Raw genomic sequence first — 20060 nt, forward strand, 5'->3', positions numbered from 1 at the left:
CTAGAATGGGGAGCACAAGCGTGGCACAGACAACCTGGCCGCTCTCATGTGAAATCAGCTCAGGCTGTGCTGGCTTTTAGCTTCAGTCTTTGTAGACCTACGCTGACCACTGAAGTTGCTACCTTTGACGTGTTTCCTACTGTGTATGTGTTACGTACTTGTAATAGAATTTTTGGCCAAGCACTACATTGTAGAGACTCGCACATTCAGTGCGAATTGTGGCTTTTGTGTCTGATGTAATAAACACTTCTAACTAAAATTCTGGGGATCATGCTAAAAGATAAGCGACTTGGCCAAAGAGCCAGAACTGAATAGTTTAAATGCTGCAGTGCTTGTGCTGTTGCTGTGCCGACCAGAGGGTACCCTCCTACCATGCCCTCTGCTGCTCTTGGTTCCAGGGAGGTTTGACATGGTGCTAGATCTAAGGTAGTTCCTGAAGCTGGTGTAGCAATTTTCCAGGGCTTATCAGCTCTCCTTAAATTTAGAGTTTTAGTGATGGCAGTATAAAGAGGTGTCAGTGACTCTGCTGGAGCGCAAGTCTGGCAGAAGCCCTGCTGCCACCTGTAGGTGTATCTGTATTGTGCTCTTTGCCATGTCCCATTACTCAGATATGTCCCTTTATCTAAGGTGTCTGTTAGTCTCTTGTTACCCTGGGAAATGGACAGAATATGACGTTACCATATCACTGAATTCTTTTGAAGTTCTTAAGCTTATTATGAATGCTTAGGATATGTGCTTCTTACTTTTAATTGCTACTTTTCAGAAGTTATAGAGCACCAAACTTTGTTTTGAATTTTTGAATGAATTACTTCTGACTTTAGTAGAGAATATAAGTAAGAACTTGAAAAAAAACCCCAAAATTAGTGCTTTTTCAAGTTATGATTGCACTACTGGGTGCGTTAGTTCTTGGGAATGCTTCTTGGTCTTCAGGCAAAGCAAATAAACCTAGCTAATAGCCACACTACCTAATAGGGCTCATCATCTCTAGAGCGGACTGCCAGAGTCCACACTACCTAGTAGCACTTGGACCTTGAGGTCCTATGTGGCATAAACACAGGGCTTGTCTAGCCATCATCCTAAAATTGCTATTTTGAATTTTTTTTTTAATTCAGTGTTTGAAATATTATGAGCATTGTGCTGCAGCTCACCAGAGTGGTGTTTTTATAGCATGAAATAGAGGATGTGTGTTGTGTGTCCTTCAGCTGGCACAAAGAGGTGCTTGAGGGAAGAATGCCTGCTTGGACAGTGTTGAAGGACAGCGTAAAGAATAGGGAACCAGACCTGGCGTAATTCATGCTGGGCAGAAGAAATCTTCTGCAGACTACTAAGTATGTGAAAACTATAGCTGGCTCAGGAGATCTGAGGCAGGTATTGGGAGGCTTTGGAGAGTACTCAGGGAATGCGTTGCATATAGTGCCTGTTCCTATGTCTTTCCTTAGGCACCTGCTATGGGCCACTGTCTGAGGACACTATAGTGGGCTAGAATGACTTTTGGTGTGCTCCAATACAGTCTTTATTATGTTACTGCCTTCTGGATTATGTTTCTGGAACGAATCATTCTCTGAGTTGCTCCTGGACTTTGTCTTGATGAGACTTAGTTAGAACTGGTCAAAAAAATAAAGACAGGGCAGTTAAGCAGGGTCCAGTGCTCGGGCTCTCTTCCTGTTCCCCTTTTACGTCTGAGTGTAAATGTACCCTCGAGAAATACCTGCCCATATTACAGATTCCTGCAGTGTAAGCTGGTAGAAGACACTGATCAGTTAAGTACCCTTCTTAAACTAATCACGCCGACTGGATTTTTAAATCAATATTTCATAGGCTTGTAAAGATGCACTTTATTGTCTTTATGTTATTATTTAATTAAGAAGTCTCTTGAAGTAATCTTTATTAGGGTAGACTGCCTGATTATTCCTTATGAAGAATGTTGAGAACCTTAGGCATCTGGAGACAGAATTTTGTCTAAGTGATTTTACCAACAAAAACAGATACTTTATCTTTGAGCTACTCATATTTTTAAATTTAATTCTAACTGCACATGAAACAGTGGCTAAAGAAAACTGGAAAAATCTATTTAAAAGATAGATAGCATTATTGTACTTCCAAGTGAATTGTTTAAGAGTCATTCAGATGTGCATATCACTGGAACTCTTTTAGTTGATTTCAATGTGTTTTGGAGTGGTTCAATCAAGTAAAGAGATTAAATCTTTTTGAAGGTGTGGGGGTTTTTTACCTTATATCTGCTTGTAAGGTGACTCCTTCAATAGTTTATTGTGAATAGAGATAGGCTTACTATTTGTCTAGCCTCTCTTCATGCTTTCTCTGGCCTACCTATATAATGCTGAAATTTTTTTTTAGTAGATATATTGTACATATCACATCATCTTAATTTCAGAGATTTTCTTGCTTGGGACTTTTTTCAAGGAAAAATTACTATTCCCCCCAAATTTAAAAAGTTTTGTCTTGTTTTGCACTTTTTCACTTCTTGCTTCACAATCTATTTCACAGTCTGCATGTCCGCACAGACTGTATGTCTGCTTTGGGTGCTATCAACACTCTTGATAATGTGTTGTCTGTAAGATTTTTTTAAATTTTTTTTTTTTTTTAATGCCAAAAAGACTTTAGAGCAGACCAAAATTTACAACTTGTGTGTTATTATAATGTAGGTTGGGTAACAGAGAAAGTGAAGTTGAGGTACCTTTATATTGATTTTTTTCAGGAAAGTCAGGTTCCGACACACAAGATATTTAACTGGTACTGTTGTTTAAGCCATATGGAGAATTTTTTTTTCAGGGCTTCCTGATGCTCACTTAGGTAATGCCTAGCTTTTAGATTAAAATGACATCTTTGACATTAGTTTCATATGGTTAAAAAAACTAGACTAGCTCTTAAGCCTGTAAATGTTTCTTCAGATCTGATGTAGAAGCAGCAAACGCCAGCTGAGAACAGGTGGGGTTTTTTTAGTCTAGCTGAATACACGTCAGACCATCTGTGCAAGCATAGTACCCGTTTACTCACTTTTGCATCCCTCTGTTTCACAATAGGTCTGTTTATGTAACTTAATTGTATTTTCACTGAAAGGCGTGTCTAAGCATCATCAGATAAAGTTAACAGTTCTGTTAGGAGATTCACTGGTGTACACTCTACTTCATTTGTTCTGCAATAAGACTTTCATACTGGCAACTCTTAAAGTAACTTAACATTGAATGAGGCTATTATTCTATTATTTTCTGAATCACTAGAGAAACTAGTACTTCACAGTATACTTGAAGCCCATTAATTGCTGCCTGGGAAGCAAAATTTTTTTAAGCTCTTCCCATATATGCCTTTATGTCTTAATTTTTTCATTTTCAATAGGTAGGACACTGTGGTATTAGTACATTATTGCATATAGAGCTCTACTGTTTTAGAATAATGACTTAATATGAAAAAGCAAAACATTCTGGTTAACAAAACATTGTAATTATATCGTACAAAGGAATCCTTCAATTATGAACGTGTTAACCTTGTTCAGATGTTTTGTTACTGACAGACTCATGAGAAAGTTGTCTGCATGTACCAGCTTGCAATTTCCAGTTGTGCACATGTCCAAGAAACTGTCATAGCTGTGTTTAGTAAGAATTATGTTTTTCTAGACATTAATTATTGTGTCTAGTTAGTTTACATACTGTCTGTTTTAAACAGTGGTTTTAGTGAAGAAGTCCTGTATCATACCTCAGGCACTGCCCCAACCACACCAGCAAGTCCTTTGCTGATTAATGCTGGAGTTACTTGGTTATCCCTACAGTGGACAAAACCCTCAGGAACACCATCAGACGAAGGAATCTCGTATATATTAGAGATGGAGGATGAGAACTCAGTAAGTTTAGAATACTTATTCTCAATAAGAAAAGAGACTATGTGTGTGTTTGATACATTGTTGTATGAAGTGTAACACTGATTACTTTTGCTAGACTATTCTACAAGGACCTGTATTTTCTGAAATTAAGCTAATGACTTGTCATTGCTGTGACCAAGCCACACAGCTTTCTCCTTTTCATTGTGACAGTAATCGTTATTAAGCCCCAACGCTGCAAAGACTTTTAAATTACTTTTAACTTTATGAACTTGCGTGTGAAAGTTAAGCCTTATAAGAGCTGGATCAAAGTAATTGCATCATGAAGTGTGGTCCCTCTAGATGTCATTTCAGCCTAACCACCTTTGTTTTAAAATGAGTCCTGTTCTACCCTTTGAAAGTGTTAGGTATAATTTCTGTTGACACTGTATAAGTTTTTCTTTACTGTTCTTTTCTCTTCTTCTGATTGGAGAATGGTTAATTAATTTCCCCCTCTCCAAAAAAATATCTTGTGTTTACACAATGAAGGTGCTCTTATTACTTTGTCAGAGGAGCATAACAATTACAGTCTGAAATAGTAATTTATTTGTGTGAAGTATGTTACATGGTCTGGTCTGCAAATATAATGTTTCAAGTAATCCTATTTAATTCTGCAGGGATATGGTTTCAAGCCAAAATACGATGGTGACGATCTTACCTACACAGTGAAGAATTTGAGGCGTAGTACAAAATACAAATTTAGGGTAAGATTTTTTCATACATTTTGGGGGTTTTTTGTACCAGAGTAGCTTGAGATTGACTCAGAAGTGGGGAGGGCCTTTTTTAAGGAAAACCAAATTTGATGCCAGTTTCTTACAATTTCAGTCTCTCAAAACTATTGGCTGAACATCTGCTTCATTAATTGTCTCTGCAGAAGGAATAAGAACCTCTGCGATGACATAACACAGTTGCAGGTGTCTTGAAATTCCAGGTCATAAGTCAATGTCCTTAACAGTTGGGGTTTTTTGTTTGGTTTCTGTGTTGCATATACACGGGTAATATTACTTAGTGTAGCTGTGGGGTTCTCTGATAGACTCTAAACACATCTGAAAGTGTTGGGTTAAGGAGCAACTTTGATCAAAAGAACATTTGTCAGTGCCAGCATAGCATTGAGCCCAAGGTAGTAAATCATTCATATTGCCATGGTGCTGAGCCCATTCTAATAAGCCTTGAGGGCTGAACGTGTTAGCTCAGGATGAAGTCTGGCTTAACAATAGCTTAACAATGAGATTTTGGGTGTGATTAAAAGCAAAAAAGAAGCATACTGGCTATGGAAAGGCAGCCAAATAGCCATCAAGGACTACAAGAACCTTGCTAGGACATGCAGAGATGCAGTCAGGAAGGCTAAGGATCAGCTAGAACTGAAATTGGCCAAAGATGTCAAGAACAACAGGAAAAGGTTCTTCAGATATGTGAGCAGTAAGCAGAAGCACAGGGAAGACATACATAGGCCCATTCCTAAACAGGGCAGGGAAGCAAGTACTGATAATGCCAATAAGGCAGAGGTTCTCAATACCTTCTTTGCCTCTGTCTTTACCAGCATAGCTGGACCCCAGATCACAGGATCAAGCACCTATGACAAGGCATGTGTTGACCCACCAGTGGTGGAGGAAAGGCTGGGCTGTGGCCTCTTGCAAGGGCTCAGCCTGCATCAATCTATGGGCCAGGACAGAATCCACTCCAGGATTGTTGTGGTTTAACCCTAGCCAGCAACTAAGCACCACACAGCTGCTCACTTGCTCCTCCCCCATGGGATGGGGAGAGAATCGGAAGGGTAAAAGTGAGAAAACTCGTGGGTTGAGATAAAGACAGTTTAATAGGCAAAGCAAAAGCTGCACATGCAAGCAAAGCAAGGAATTCATTCATTACTTCCCATCGGCAGGCAGGTGTTCAGCCATCCCCAGGAAAGCAGGGCTCCATCACACGTAAAGGTTACTTGGGAAGACAAACGCCATCACTCCGAATGTCCCCCCCCTCCTTCCTTCTTTCCCAGCTTTATACACTGAGCATGACGTCATATGGCATGGAATAGCCCTTTGGTCAGTTGGCGTCAGCTGTCCCAGCTGTGTCTCCTCCCAACTTCTTGTGCACCCCCAGCCTCCTTGCTGGTGGGGTGGGGTGAGAAGCAGAAGAGGCCTTGACTCTGTGTAAGCACTGCTCAGCAATAACGGAAACATCCCTGTATTATGAACACTGTTTCCAGGACAAACCCAAACCACAGCCCTGTACTAGCTACTATGAAGAAAATTAACTCTATCCCAGCCAAAACCAGCAGAAGGATGTTAAGAGAAGTGACTGACATAGTTGCAAGGCCACCATCTATAATATTTGAAAAGTGATGGAGATCAGGGGATAACCCTGACAACTGGAAAAGGGCAAATGTCATGCCCATCTACAAGAAGAGGACCCAGGAAACTACAGGCCCATTGGTTTTACTTCAGTCCCCAGGGGAGTAACGAACAAGTCCTCCCAGAAACTGTTACAAGCCAAATGAAGCAGGTGATTGGGAAAAGCCAACATGGATTTACCAAAGGCAAATCATGCCTGATTAACCTAATCACCTTCTACAACAAAGTAACACTTTCAGTTGGCTGGGGAGAGCAGTGGATGTTGTTTACCTGAACTTCAGAAAAGCATTTGACACTGTTTCCTACAGCCTTCCTCTGGACAAACTGGCAAGATACAGACTGGATGGGTGGTCTGCAAGATGAGTAGGAAACTGGCCAACAGGCTACACTCAGAGGGTGGTGATCAATGGTTTTTACTCGGGCTGGCAGTCTGTCACAAGTAGGATCTCCTAGGGATCGATATGGGGCCCCACACTGTTCATCTTCACAAATGATCTAGACAATGGGATTGAAAGTATCCTCATCAAGTTTGCTGGTGACACCAAACTGAGTGGTGAAGTGCACATGTCAGAAGGGAGAGTCATCTTACAGAGAGAGCTGGACAGGCTAGAAGAGTGGGCTAGCAAGAACAGAATGAAGTTTAGGAAAGACAAGTGCAAAGTCCTGCATCTGGATCGGAATAACCAAGGAGCCCAGTACAGGCTAGGATCTGTGTGGCTGGGGAGCAGCCTTGCTGAAAGGGACCTGGGGGTCCTGGTGGACAACAAGTTGAACATGAGTCAGCAGTGCACCACTGCAGCAACCAAGGCAAATCTGATTCTGGGCTGCATCCGCAGGGGCGTTACTAGTAGAAATAAGAGATGTGATCATCTCACTCTACTCAGTGCTTGTCAGGCCACACCCGGAGTACTGTGTCCAGTTCTGGTCTCCACAATTCAAAAAAGACACAGACAGACTGGAGAGGGTCCAGAGGAGGGCCAAGAAGATGATCAAAGGGCTGGAGAACCTGCCCTGTAAGGAAAGACTGAAGGAGTTAGGTCTTTTCTCTTTGGAGAAGAGAAGGCTTAAGGAGGATCAGTTTTCCAGTACTTAGAAGGCAGCTACAAAGAGGAGTGAGGCTCTTCTTTCACAAGGAGCCACATGGAGAAGACAAGGGGCAATGGGTACAAGTTGCACCAGGACAGGTTTCGTCTTGATATAAGAAATAAATTCTTTACAGTGAGAACAATCTATCATTGGAACAACCTCCCCAGGGACACGTGGAGTCCCCATCGCTGGATGCTTTCAAGACACAACTGGACAGGGTGCTAGATAATCTCATCTAGGCTCCCTTTTTCCTGAAAGGTTGGACCAGATGATCTTTCTTTCCCCTTCCAACCTGGGCTGTTCTGTGTTCTAAGTCATTCTTGAACAGTTGCATGGTTTTGGGAACAAAGCTAAAGGCATGTCCCACAGCATGAAGCAGAGTGAGAATGATCTCATCTCTGTCTACAAGGGAAAAATGTTGATAGCTGTTTTCTTGCATACACCTAAAATACTATTTCATAAGGAAGAATTGGGAACGGCTGAAGAACAGCATCTCTGTGCAATATGAAAGGTAGCAGTTTAGGGGTTGGTTGGTTTGTTTTGAGTTAACACTAAAAGATAGAAGTAGTCCTTTTCAAATGATAGCAGATATTTTGCACTTTTGAATATGATTACCTTCTTAAGCAGAAAAGGTTATGATATTTGGAATAATTTAAAATACACAGTGTATTCCAAGGACTGTACCAAGCTGGGGCTGTTATGGCCACATGTGAATTTAAACTAAAGAACAGCTCATTACCTTGGAACTAGCTTTTGCAGGACTTGATTGTAGTTTTCCTTTGAAAGTAATCCTACATGTTAATCATGCAAGTTATTAGGATGTTTACGTTAACTATATATTTACTAAGTTTGTCATTAAAATAAAAAAAAAAAAATGTTTATACCCTATTTTTCTTAACAAAACAGTAAACAGAAGTCTCTGTTCACTCATTCACATGGAATAAAGGAGAAACAAATGTTGTGTTAACCAGGTCTTTAATTTTTATTATACAGGGGAAAGACTTAATTAGTAGTAATATTCCTTAAGGCTTTTGAAAGAAGCTTTATAACCATTGGAAACCTTATTATAATACGTAAATGCTAACTGCGCCTGTTTAACTTCATTTGTACAGGCACAAAGACAACCGTATGATTGTTAGTCTTGTAAACTGTATCGGGAGACTTCATGTCTGAGAGACATGTTAGCTCACGCTTCCTTTTCTCAATCTGTACTGACATTACTGCTGTCATTTCGATTCTGCTCATTTTTAAAACAAATATAAAAGCCAAAAAACCTTTTTTTAGGTTGTTTAGTTTTTTGCTAGGAACAAATGGGAATACGTAGTAAACTAACTGCAGACACAACCAGAAAGTAAAGAATAACAGCTATTTGTTTTCCTAGAATCACAGAAAAGTCTAGGTTGGAAGGGACTTTTGGGGATCATCTGGGTCAAACTTGTGTAGAAAGCAGGGCCTTAGGTTAGGCAATTCAACTCTATCCTAGCCCTGTCGAGCTGAGACTTCAGTATTTCCAGCAAGGGAGATTCCACCACTTCTCTGGGCAGCCTGTTTTCACGGTGATTAATTTAGAATAGAATCACAGAATCATTAAGGTTGGAAAAGACCTCTAGGATCATCTAGTCCAACCATCAACCCAACACCTCCATGCCCACTAAACCATGTCCTGAAGTGCCACATCTACACGTTTTTTGAACTCCTCCAGGGATGGTGACTCCACCACCTCTCTAGGCAGCCTATTCCAATGCTTGACCACCCTTTCAGTGAAATTTTTCCTAATATCCAATCTAAACCTCTCCTGACACAACTTGAGGCCATTTCCTCTCGTCCTATCGCTGCTTGCCTGGGAGAAGAGACCGACCCCCACCTCGTTACAACCTCCTTTCAGGTAGTTGTAGAGACCGATAAGGTCTCCCCTCAGCCTCTGCTCCTCCAAGCTAAACAACCCCAGTTCCCTCAGCTGCTCCTCATCAGACTTGTTCTCCAGACCCTTCACCAGCTTTATTGTCCTTCTCTGGGCGTGCTCCAGCACCTCAATGTCTTTCTTGTAGTGAGGGGCCCAAAACTGAACACAGTGGCTCGAGGTGCAGCCTCACCAGTGCTGAGTCCAGGGGGACGATCACTTCCCTAGTCCTGCTGGCCATACTATTTCTGATACAAGCCAGGATGGTGTTGGCTTTCTTGGCCACCTGGGCACACTGCCAGCTCATGTTCAGCTGGCTGTCAACCAGCACCCCCAGGTCCTTTTCTGCCGGGTAGCTTTCCAGCCATGCTTCCCCAAGCCTGTAGCATTGCATGGGGTTGTTGTGACCCAAGTGCAGGACCTGGCACTTGGCCTCGTTAAACCTCATACAATTGGCCTTGGCCCATCAATCCAGCCTGTCCAGGTCCCTCTGCAGACCCTTCCTACCTTTGAGCAGATCAACACTCCTGCCCAATTTGGTGTTGTCTGCAAACTTACTGAGGGTGCACTCAATCCCTTCATCCAGATCATTGATAAAGATATTAAACAAGACTGACCATAATACTGAGCCTTGGGGAACACCGCTTGTGACTGGCTGCCAACTGGGTTGAACTCCATTCACCACAGCTCTCTGGGCTCAGCCATCCAGCCAGTTTTTTCCCCAGCGAAGAGTATACCTGCCTAAGCCATGAGCCGCCAGCTTCTCCAGGAGAATGCCATGGGAGACAGTGTCAAAGGCTGTACTAAAGTCTTTTCTTATATCCAGCCAGAATTTTCCCTAACACACTTATGCCTATTGTCTCTTGCCCTGTCATCACAGATCCTTGTGAAGATCTCTTCTGTAACTACCTTTTGGGAATTGGAAGACTGTGATTAGATTTCCCCCCATGAAATTTCTTTTTTCTAGGCAGAGTAAACCCAAGTTCTTCAGCCTTTCTTTCTGTGTCAGGTTCTCCAGCCCTCTAATCATGCCGGCCCTCTTCTGGACTCTCTCCAGTTTTGCAGTGTCTCTCTTCAATTGGGAGGACCAAAACTGGATACAGTATTCCAGCCTAAAAAGTGCTGAGTAAAGTGGGGTAATCAGATCGCTTGTTCTGCTGGCTAAATTCTTGCTAATGCAGCCCATGAAACAATTTGCCTTTGCCACTCCAGGGCGCTTTGCTGATTCGTTTGGCTTGCTCTCCACCAGGATCCCAAGGTCTTCTCAGCAGAGCTGAGAAAAGAAAAGCTGACTAGCCAGTCAGAGCCCAGACTGTACCACTGCTGGGATTATTCCATCCCAAGTGCAAGACTTTACATTTACCTTTGTCAAAACTCACACAGTTCTTGTTGATGCAGTCTTCCAGCCTGTCAAAGTCTGTCTGTATGGTGGCTCTTCCTTCCAGCCTTTCTCTCTCTGCTTCTAGTTTGGTGTCATATGCAAATCTGGGGAGAATGCATTCAGTCCTGTCATCGAGATCACTTCTAAAGATACTGAATGGTATCTGATGTTGTATTGACTGCTGAGGAAATCGAATCATGAGCAGCTGCCAATTTGCCTTTGAACTGTTAAGCACCACCCTTTGAGCCTGGCATTCTACCAGGTTTTCCACACGCACCTTGTGGTCCATCTGTCCTGTCTTATCAGCTTACCTACATGGATATTGTAGGAGATTATGTCAAACTAAAATGAGGGTAGATGATGTCCACAGCTCTCCCCTCATCTATTGAGCAAGTTGTTTCATCATAGAAGGCACTCAGGTTGGTCGAACATGATTTCCCCTTGATAAATCTAATCACCTTCTTGTCCTTCATGTGCCTGTAAATAACTTCCATGACAACCTTTGCCATAATTTCCCTTTGGACTGAAGAGTTTATATCAGCTTTGCTGTTTTTAATACAACTTACCCATATAAACACTTTTTTATCTCTGAATGTATTTCCTTAAAAGAAGGTACTGTAGTAACGTGAGAATGCTACTTAATTAATCTCAATTATTCAGGTTTTTTCAGCAGTTAGTAAAGCATCACTTTTTGCTCTTTACTTAATTACATGAAAATATTTTTACCTCAGTGGGAAAGGAATTGCAATTAAAATTTTAATACTTCCAAGTTTCTTCCATTAAAGTTTAAAAGTGGCCTCTTTGCTGTATGTCTTTTTCATCATCTTTTGTTTCCATGCTTTTATAAAGGTTTTTTCTCATGCGTGTATTTCATTATCAATAAATTGCGCAACTCCAGTTAAAAAGAGTAGTTCTTAGACCTGTCTAATTTCTGAGTATCTTAGATGGTTTTAAAAAAAACAAGTTTTCAGATCGTTGACTTGAAAGAAAGTGGCTTGTGCTATATTGAACACCCACAGGTTCCATTAATGCCACTGAGATTTGCATGTCCTGATTACCTTTTACAGTCAGGCAACTCTTAAGTGTCCTAAGTAGAAGCCTAACTTTATGCACCAGTGTTTGAAATTTGGGGGTATGGGAGGTTATTTGATTTGTGATTTTTTTTTTTTTTTTTTCCCAGCTTCACAATTACTAGGGGGTTTCTTTAAGGATTTTTTTTTCCTAGCAATTTGCAAGCATTTTTAATTTCAGTATAGTGATTGTCTAACTATGGGACTAATTAAAATGTAAAATGAAAGTATATCATAGCTTTAGTTCTTGTGATAATTTATTATGTGGCTGTCTATCTAAGCATACATATAAATTAATTTGACGTTACTGTTAACTGTGAATAGCATACCACTAGCCAGTGCATTTGTTCTGTTTATAATGTTTTTTTCATATATTGACAGGTCATTGCATATAACTCAGAAGGGAAAAGCAGTCCAAGTGAGACAGTAGAATACATTACTTGTCCAGACAAGCCTGGAGTACCTTCAAAACCTGCAGTGAAAGGAAAAATTCACGCACAGAGTTTTAAAATAACCTGGGGTAAGATTGTTGTCCAGATCTGTTTAGAGTATGTCCTCTGTATTTTTTATATATATATATTTATATATATATGTATGTATGTATGTATAAATAAAAGTTTGTATACAGAAGGCCAGACTTTACTTCAGTAACATTTCAGTCAACTGAGCCATTATGATCCATTTTCATGGAACTAAGAGAAATACTGATTCAAAATACTTGGGGTGGCAGTATAATAGTCTAATTATGTGGGAATAATAATATACAGATTGTAATAGCGACTGTTACTGCAGGGGACTACAATAATTAAAAAAACAGTAGTGTTAATTTGTGTACTAAAAAGTTCTGTTTCTCTGGCACAAAAAGTAGATGTCACAAAATTCTGGTTTTTTTATAAAAAGAGAAGATCCAAGTTCAACCTATCTCTTTGAAGTGTTTGCTTTTGATAGATAAATGTTTTTACTCGCTAAGGATCTTGAGAAACTTTTCCTTAGGCTCAGGTTTTTTTACCCGTATGCTGTGAAATAGAAGATGAAACAGTACTATGTGATGCAGTACTTTAGCAGAAAACAAAACAGTTAAAGGTTTTATTTATTGTCACAGGTAATTAAACTTATTACCTATTTCTGTTTAATAGTGTGTTTAATTCTTTTGCATTAATAATAAGAAAGCTACTTGTAGAGTGTAAGTAGTACTCAGCAAGTCTAGTCTTGCATCTTTCCAGAGTGCTTTGCTACATCGGGGCCTGATACTTGATCTTTTATGGATGATATATAATGTATGAAGTTATTACAAATACCTAATTTGTAAATTGAAAACTATGTAAAATATGTATTTATATATAAAACTTTTAATAGTCATTATTTTGAACACTAATGCGCTCTTTTTTTTTAATGGGTGATAATTAATGTGATAATTTCATTTTTGATTGGGAGTAATCTGTTACCTTCCAACCAAAAAAGTACTATGTGCCATGTAATAAGTCTCATTTTATTTATCAGGTGTGATATGATATGTAACCCTTGCCTAAGAGCCAACACCATTTCATCCAGCACATACATAATGTAATGTTATGGCAGCAGTACCCTTCTGTATGAAGTGTCATACTGTCTTTATATTTGTCCAAAATGTTGGTTTTCCACATTATTTTAGTTCTGCTGTTCTCTAAGTCAGCTCTGAGAGAGTAGTAGGATTATATGTCAAAGATAGGTCTGTAGGTTCATATCTTGTACGTAGATATTGTACCAGGGAGGATAGTGCACTCAATTTCTAGTGATGTATTAAAAATTTAAGAGATTAAGTTTTCAGTATAGAACTCCTGACTTCTATTCTCTCCAGAAATATTTAGGTTTTTGAAATGCTGTCCTTAAATCATTTTGAAATACCCTTATTTGCAAATCAGTATGATAATCTTCTCCTATCTGCACTCCAAATTACAGGACCATTAGGATCAATGTCCCTGAAACCGTAACCAGGCAGCCTTCCATGGCACTTCAGACTAACTGAAATGTTTGCTGTGGCATCTCTCAGGTGCCCAACTGACTTGTCACTCTTCACCCATAGACTATAGTAGGGTTGTGAGCTGGCAGCTTCGCATAGTGGAGGATTTGAATGCTTTGCTGCTGTCCTAAACTAGGATGCTATGGCTGGCTGTCTAAGTACACACCCATCTCCAGTTGGCTGTTAATTTTTCCTTTTGTAAATTCTCCTTAAAAGCTACAAAAACGTTTAATTTACCTCGCTTAGTTGGAATATTGCTATTTTTTATAGATCCGCCAAAAGACAATGGAGGAGCAGCAATAAATACATATGTTGTGGAAATGTCTGAAGGTTTAAATGGTAAGTATTAGGAGCTTGTGTTGGCATTCAGCTGTTCTTTTTTTTATGTGTGTGCCTGTGGGAAGAGTAAAATATGTATTATGATAGGGAAAGTTATTGCAAAGGACTGCCGTTAAAAAAAATAGGGATGTTGATGCTTGTATACAAGAGATTCTTTATCTCTGGCTTAGAAAGAAGATGCCACAAAACTGTGTCGAAACAGATGCTCCGTGTTTAACCTATCACTTAGGTGTATTCTGTTTTGGAAATGAAATGACACATATCAGACATTTTAGGCCAAGAAGACAGGGCCACATAGCTTTGTTGGATGAGTGACAAATGAAAGAAAAACTAGCGCTCCATTTATCACTATTAAAGTAGAACAGTGATGCAGTTGGGATAACTATTTCTGCAATTTGCTTTTCTGTCCTTTCATACAGAAGGGAAATTAACAATATTTCTAAACTGGGCATAAAGCCATCCAGCTAAATTATTTAAAAATCTAGACTTCTTAAGTAACCTTATTAAATTCAGAAACACAGTTACATTGAGAATGAAGGTTTATACTTCTCCAATGCTGCGTCAGATTCAGACAGCACACTGTCTCCAGATTGTAGTGGTAGCCCTGTCAGGGGTCTCAGCTGTGGTTCTTTTGATACTTAGTCTATTGCTTTCCTTACTCCATCGCCTGTCCACATTAAGTCACTTCTGGAATTATTTACCCAAGCCTTTCACGCAGATTTAGTGAGCTGTGCATTAAGTTTCATTCCCAGTTCTCTAAATTCTGTGATGTATTGAGTTGTTGGAGATTTAATTAAAAGTCCCCAGGTTCCCTGGTTAATCTCTTAAAAAGACAGAGAGAATGCTAAAGAGTTTCTGATTTTAGAATCTGGCTGAACAGCAAAGAATGAAATCAGTATTTCAGATGGTGCTGGGCCATTCAGGAATACAGGAACAAGCTTTATCAGTTGTAAACTGTAGTTACAGTCTGAAAATGAATGTTGCAATTAAAAGTTTTTTCCATGGAAATTTTTGCTTTTGTATCTTTCCTGTTTATTTGGTTATGATGTTTGAATGTGTTTGCTGGCCCGGTAATAACTACTTCATTAAAAGTAAATTCTCTCCTGGTTAATGTGAATACGAAATAAGGAAGATATTTCATTTCAGCAGATCTACACAAATTTACCTAGGAAACTATCTTTATGAAATGATTGGATCTTTTTCCAGGAAACTCAAAGCAAGCCTTAAATTTTTTTGATAAACATCAGGCACACACTTATTTAGTAAAGCTAGGATACCTGCAGTGGCTGGTACTGAAGTGTGGCAAATTACACCTTGGTTCATTGCACACTTATCCTTAACCTTTCAGGAAACAAATGGGACACAGTATACAGTGGAGCTGCTAGGGAACATCTGTGTGACCGACTAAATCCTGGTTGTTCCTATCGCTTACGTGTATATTGCGTTGGGGAAGGAGGACAAAGCATGGTAATATGAGCTAATATTTTTATTAAATAAAATTTCTCTCTCTTCAAGAAAATCTGGTCCAGTAGTTAATAAACAAATATTGTACAGAAGTGCCTAACAAAATAGCCATAATTAGTACCTCAAAAAGGTTCCAGTATTGATGCATGGTGTTTCAAGTTTCTGCCTATTTCCTAAAAAAATAAATGTGAATATTCTTTTCTGATACTATATTTTGTTTAAAGTGCTTTTTCTTATTTACAGAAACAGATACTGTCTTTTCCTGTGTGATACGTTGATAGAATGTCATTTCTTAAGGCCTAACCCAAGACAGCAGTGTAAATGTAATGTTTTCCATGCGGTCAGTGGAGTGCCCTGTCTGAGCAACCAAGTCAGCCCAGCAGGCAGGGGAGGACAGAGTGTTTCCTCAGGCTTTACAGGGTTGTGCTCTGTACTCTCTTCCCATGCTGTCTCAGCCACAATCAAAATGTTTACAGTGCCGTGCTTTTCAGTATTCCCAAATAATTCAGTGTGCCGTACTATGCTCCCTCGTGTTAGGACGAGAGGAAATGGCCTCAAGTTGCATCAGGAGAGGTTTAGATTGGATATTAGGAAAAAGCCCTTTACTGAAAGGGTGATCAAGCATTGGAACAGGGTGCTCAGAGAAGGTGGGGTCACCATCCCTGGAGGAGTTCAAAAAACGTGTAGATGTGGCACTTCAGGACATGGTTTAGTAGGCATGGAGGTGTTGGGTTGACTAGATGATCCTAGAGGTCTTTTCCAACCTTAATGACTCTATGATTCTATATGCATATTACATACACACACACTTGGACTGCCACTTGCATGGCGTAGTTCAGCCTCCAGTGCCAAAGTGTCATGCTGTATTCTTCTCCCTTCCTCCCCACAGCAAGTGGAACAAAGCCAGTCCTGTCTCTCTACAGACTTCCAGCGGGGCTTTGCTCTCAAGCTGATCTCCTGAAAAACCTTGCATTCTTGGTGTTTGCCATTTCTTCTTCCACCCCCCTTTACTATATGAAATTCATGTGTTCTTCTTCCACACAGAAGTCTCCTGCAAAGATAGCCTTGCCCACAGCCACCTTGTCTTAAGAATAAATCTGGACTCCTTCAGTGCTGGCTCAGATGCAATGCTTTCCTTCTTGCCATAGCTCAGCTTGCTGTTGTACAGGGGAAGGGGAAAGGCAGTATACTTCCCAGTCACCTAACCACAGGTGCATGTATGTCTTTGGAGACTTGCTCTGCCAACCACCTTCCCCACAGCCCAACCCCATTAGTTAAGAATAAACATTATTTGAATACCAAAGAGAAGATAACTTTCAGAAAGTCCTGATACTTTCTGAAGGTGTCAGAAATCAGCAGAAGAATAGTAAAGAAAGATGTAATGAAACGTTTCTGTAGCTTGTTGTGGACATATGCCTCCTGAGAAACATTCTGCTTTTTAAGTAGCATCTGTTGTTCAGTGCAACAATACATTTCAAAGGAACTGAAAAGCAGCAGAGCTTCCAATCTACTCTTTCTGGAACATATGTAGAAAGCAGGTGTGAAATGAGACTCTAAGATGCATCTCTCTTGTAAACTAAAAGGCTTACCAACTTCACATTTGTTCTGTATTGCACTGAAGCTAATAACCCTGCTTTGTCTCTGACTCATTTCTGTCTGCATCCATCTCCTGCGTGTTACGCTATGTATTTTTGCACACACTTCAAATCAGAGGTGGAAGTTTGTTACACATTAAGTATTACTAAGTAATCAAAAAGTTGAAATCTCACTTTTTTTAATCTCTTCTGATTGACATTTCTGCCCACTTTTGCTTTCTGAGAGGTTTTTGCACAGAAAGAAAGAAGTATACAGCCCTTAGATTAAGGTTTTAGAAATCATTAAACTGCAGTTTGATGGAAAAGAGAATGAGTTTACATTAAACAAGTCATATTTCAAGCATCTATGCTATGTTTGTACTGATACTTAACTACTGTTTTTAATGCTACCCCTTGCATGTGTACCAAAACACAAAAGCAAAGGTTAATTTTGCATATTGTGTGATTACTGTAGCATGTTTTATATAGGTATTATGGGAAAGACATACCAGATCACTTAAGCATCTTCATGTGTTTTAGGATGTAGTTCAAAAAATGGAAGATGCTGTTTCTGACTCAAGTATTTGCCTTTACTTGTGGCATAATTGATAGTGCTTGTTTTGGCCTAGGTTTTGGCCTTCATTAATCTCTCTTTCCTCTGTAGGCATCTGATTCTTTACTGGTGCAGACACCAGCAGTGGTTCCTGGTCCATGCCAGCCTCCAAGGCTACAGGGTAGACCAAGAGCAAGAGAAATTCAGCTGCGCTGGGGTAATTTTATTACAACTGTCAGTGAGTGTAAGGGATTCAAATGTGTTCTGTGTTAAAATTAAATAAGCTTTTCTTTCTTTCTTATTTTTAGGACCACCTCAGGTAGACGGTGGTTCACCCATTACCTGTTACAGTCTGGAAATGTTTCAGACAGAAAATGATGAACATAGAGAGGTTTACCAAGGCTCAGATGTTGAATGCACAGTAGGCAGCCTTCTTCCAGGGAGGATGTACAACTTCAGACTGCGAGCAGCTAACAAGGCTGGGGTAAGGAGGCGGTCTGAAATGAAATTAGTTGCAGAGACTGCAATCACTATTAAGGACCTTCTCTTTTAAAAGAAGCATTTAACAGTAATTTTAAAATGAGGATTTCCTAATGTAAGAGTCATTTGATTCACACACCTTATTGTTGTGTGGGAATAGAAAGTTTAACATCAGTTTATAATAAAGGGGGTTTTAGATGAAGGGAAGAGAAAATAGCTAGTTATGTCTTACATCTGAATAATAGCATTGGGAAGTGGTTAGGAAATGCCAAGTACTTTATCAAAGCATTGTTGCAACTTTGATATTCTCATGTAAGGTAGTAAATTATTTTCTGTATACAGCTTTGTAAATTGATTGTCCTTTATTTTTACAGCTGTTGGTGTTCTAGAACATAATAATTAGCGTTCCTGACTCGTTTTTTTTATATTTAGTTTAACTTCTGAGTACCTGTTTTATCAGCTACAAGAATATTTGCTGTATTTGGGGTATTAAATGTGTTTAAATCAATTGTTGTAGAACAAGCTTTATTTAATTATGTATCCAACGTCCTGATTTAAAGACAGAGAGGAAGGGCTTCTTGCATTTGTTCAATAACATTCTCTTCATAAAAACTATAATGACCAGTTGACACTGTTTGTGGAGAGGTCTGTAGCTTAAGGCTTTAAAGCACTGAGCTAACATTTTATTCCCCCCACCCCACCCCACCCCCACCCCCCCCCGCAAAGAGTGTTATATAGCTCAAGCATTTTTTGAATGGTTTATTTATTTTAGATGGACACAAATAGGCAGTTACAAATTGTGTTCTGTTACAGTGCAGCCATCGTGTAACTTCAAAAGAAGGAAGTGGATAGCACTTTTCTGTTTTGCCCGAGAGTTTGAAGTGTTAAATTTATTCTGATTGTGTTTGCTATAGAGGAGTCTTGCAGCTATTCTGGAGAATAGTCAGATACTGAAATAAATCCTGAATCCACAGTCCACAAAGATTTATTTTATAAGCAAGTAATACAAAGTTTCAGACTGCTATTATATGTTCCTACTGTGGGTAAACTGTTATTTAAAAAGTAGTGATTTTATTTTTACAAATTAGTTGTATCAACTCCTTTTTTAATAGTTTGGACCTTATTCAGAAAAATGTGAAATAACTACAGCACCTGGACCACCAGATCAGTGCAAGCCCCCTCAAGTGGCATGCAGATCTGCTGCATGTGCTCAGGTGTCGTGGGAGGTAAGAATTGCCATGTTACATCTATCTTAGCATGATTCTTTTCTACATTTTTAAGTTCAACTTTAAAAGCTTAAGACTGTATTTTAATCACATTTTTAAACATACTTACCTGATTATCCAATACTTGGTAGGTAAAACCTTAAAGTCGTTCATCATACCATTATATGACAGCTGTAAGTTGGCAGCCTGCAGGTACTTGAGATCTTACTTTCTTCTTTTGTTTAAGTTTTGCGACAACTGCTGCGCTGCATTTCTGAGTGATGCAGGCTCTTCTTAAAAATTTTCTTTAATGTAGTTATCTTTCCTCAGAGCAAATATATCCACATAATACAATAGATTGTTGTGCATTTTCTGTTTTTATAAGCTGATTTAATTTTATGTAATTACATCAGTAATAATGTAGCAAAAGCCTCACAGACTTCCTATAAACCCATAGTATGTAGATACTTGATTTAAAAAATGCAATAGATAAAAATTAAGCTTGTAAAAAGGAAGATTCTATGTGGGAATACTGTTTAAACACAGCTTTTCAGTGGCTTGAAATGGAGTGAAGTATCTGAGTTAAAGAACTGTACAGAAACAAAAGATGAAACTATTCTACCTGGAAGGTAGAGTTCATGCTTCCTACTGGGTATGTCAGAGGAGCTCTCCTTAATTGTCTACAAGGCAAAGCCTTTTGAAGAAATCTCTTAGAATGTTCAGGTGGGATTAATTTGACCAATGTTAGATGTCTGCTTTATAGAATCATGGAGTAATTAAGGTAGGAGTG

The 20060-nt window shown here is 39.4% G+C and overlaps 1 protein-coding gene across 7 annotated transcripts in view; it reads left to right on the plus strand.

The window, feature by feature from the left end:
- FNDC3A (fibronectin type III domain containing 3A) overlaps positions 1 to 20060 on the plus strand; it is a 129678-nt gene that overhangs the window by 97222 nt on the left and 12396 nt on the right. For all 7 annotated transcript variants that reach the window (XR_012040417.1, XM_072850228.1, XM_072850230.1 and 4 more), the window contains 8 exons: positions 3682 to 3856; positions 4489 to 4575; positions 12038 to 12176; positions 13926 to 13994; positions 15343 to 15461; positions 17697 to 17802; positions 17894 to 18069; positions 19178 to 19291. Coding sequence is in view for 6 of the 7 variants with exons in the window: in XM_072850228.1 (XP_072706329.1) it covers positions 3682 to 3856; positions 4489 to 4575; positions 12038 to 12176; positions 13926 to 13994; positions 15343 to 15461; positions 17697 to 17802; positions 17894 to 18069; positions 19178 to 19291 (985 nt within the window). In the remaining variant the exon portion in view is untranslated. The remainder of the gene's footprint in view (positions 1 to 3681; positions 3857 to 4488; positions 4576 to 12037; positions 12177 to 13925; positions 13995 to 15342; positions 15462 to 17696; positions 17803 to 17893; positions 18070 to 19177; positions 19292 to 20060) is intronic.

Source organism: Ciconia boyciana, chromosome 1 (genome assembly GCF_034638445.1).
Source record: "Ciconia boyciana chromosome 1, ASM3463844v1, whole genome shotgun sequence".
NCBI classification, from domain to species: domain Eukaryota; kingdom Metazoa; phylum Chordata; class Aves; order Ciconiiformes; family Ciconiidae; genus Ciconia; species Ciconia boyciana.